The 1,778-nt window shown below is 42.0% G+C and overlaps 1 protein-coding gene across 1 annotated transcript in view; it reads right to left on the reverse strand.

Annotated features, from left to right (window-relative positions):
• LOC101854461 (blood vessel epicardial substance-B-like) overlaps positions 1 to 1,216 on the reverse strand; it is a 152,353-nt gene extending 151,137 nt beyond the window's left edge. Inside the window, exon 1 of the mRNA XM_013083802.2 lies at positions 966 to 1,216. Coding sequence (XP_012939256.2) covers positions 966 to 971 — 6 coding nt within the window. The 5' untranslated portion in view covers positions 972 to 1,216. The remainder of the gene's footprint in view (positions 1 to 965) is intronic.
• Positions 1,217 to 1,778: the final 562 nt, after the last annotated feature.

Consider the following 1,778-nt stretch of genomic DNA (forward strand, 5'->3'; position numbering starts at 1 on the left):
TCACAGTTAAGCAATAAGCCGATTTTTAAGTGCCATCAAATGAAAACTAAAGCATAATAAAAAATTCCTCAGACTGATTTTTAGATCTGTACTCTTCCTACGCACGTGCCAATTTATAAGTGTATTTAAATTTGTTGAAAAACAAGTGAATAAAATGGGATCAAAATGGGAATACAAAATCCAATATGGCGCCGTTTCCATGGCAACCGAACCAAATTTACCTTTTTTAACAATATGTTTAAAACCCCCAATGATACATGATGTCCCACAGCAAAATGAGCTCTCTATATCTAGGGTTTGTAATAGCCGAGATAGCCTTCAGGTGCCCCAACACCCCTTAAGTCAGGGGTTCAGTGAAGGAAAGGGTGGAAAGGTAAAGGGGGGGTGTAGGCTTACATAGACACCAATAAAAGAGTTGATAGCTAAAATATGGACAAATCACAGCTATAAGACAAGTGATACGGGTTTGAGTCAGACTCCATCCCCACGGTTCAGTTTGAGGAAAAAGAGACACCTCGATCGATGTAATAAGGGTCATTCGGTGCACGGATAAAGAAAGACACACAGACAGACAGACAGAAACAACAGCGAAGAAGAAATGAAGTAGGACCTGTAAGTGGCGACCCCCAACTCCCCCTGCCCCACAGTTACAACTACTGTTATTGAGTCCGTAATTAACATGAAGTCGAATCTCCCCGTTATCACGCAAAGCATCTCTCCTTCCTCCATCAAAACGCGGAAGTAAAATACCATCGCTTGCAATGTGGCGAAAAAATGTCGTCGTGTATCGAGCATGACTCGCAACATAATGCTACCACTCTATAACTAAACTCTATAACTACCAGAAAAGCGCTGAAATCGTCAGTTTATTGTTCTCGCAGCGTGATATCGATGTCAAAACAATTAACAAAATAAATAGTCTGCAGGCGGCTTCTGTTATTATAGAACAGAACAATAATTCTTACCGGCATGATTCCAGGACTCGTTGAGGAATCCACACTGAATAATTCTCTTATTCTCACAGACAGGTGCACACTGCTAAGGAGCAGATTGTCCAATTCACACGCAACCTCACACACACGCACACAATCTGAGGATGAAAAAAGAAACCTAGCGCCGTTCGTGTTTACAACAATACTTATTTTCGGGCAGAGGAGATGTCGTACAGATATCAAAATACCGCTACTCAGCACTCGAACAGGAAGCGGAAGGCATTCGCGACGAGAACGTTATCGATCAGTTGAGTTCGTCTGCTCGGCCTACTGCTGCTGCCAGTGGCTGGGAAAACCTTTCCTGGAGCAGAAGTACATTAAACGCGCAGGGGATGCAACTGTCGAATCTTGGTTTGATTTAACACGTTACCGGTATTCTTTATTTTGTCGACCTTTTTGCACTGGAGAAGAGCAAGACAGACCTACAGGTAGGCAGAGATATCCGAGGGATGGTAAAGAAGTAGGGTCTACCAGTGGCGTCCTCTGTAATATTATAAAGTGGGTGTTTGGCGGGTGTTCTGGTGCGGTTTGTTCTTTCTTTTCTTTCAAATATAGATATATGTAATCCTTATCTTCCCTACTTTTTGTGTTTGTTACTCTCTTGTAACACGGTGTGCTTTCCGGGAAGCTGGCAACGTTTCTTTCTAAGTGCTGGGGTCTGCTGGGGCAATAATACGATATGTAGTTGTGTAGTTGTACAGCGCAAAGAATGTGCGGTAGAGCGTGGATGTGGGCTATATAAATGCAATTATTATCATTATTATTAATAATAGTATTATTGTTATT

This window comes from Aplysia californica, unplaced genomic scaffold (assembly GCF_000002075.1).
Source record: "Aplysia californica isolate F4 #8 unplaced genomic scaffold, AplCal3.0 scaffold00011, whole genome shotgun sequence".
NCBI lineage: Eukaryota > Metazoa > Mollusca > Gastropoda > Aplysiida > Aplysiidae > Aplysia > Aplysia californica.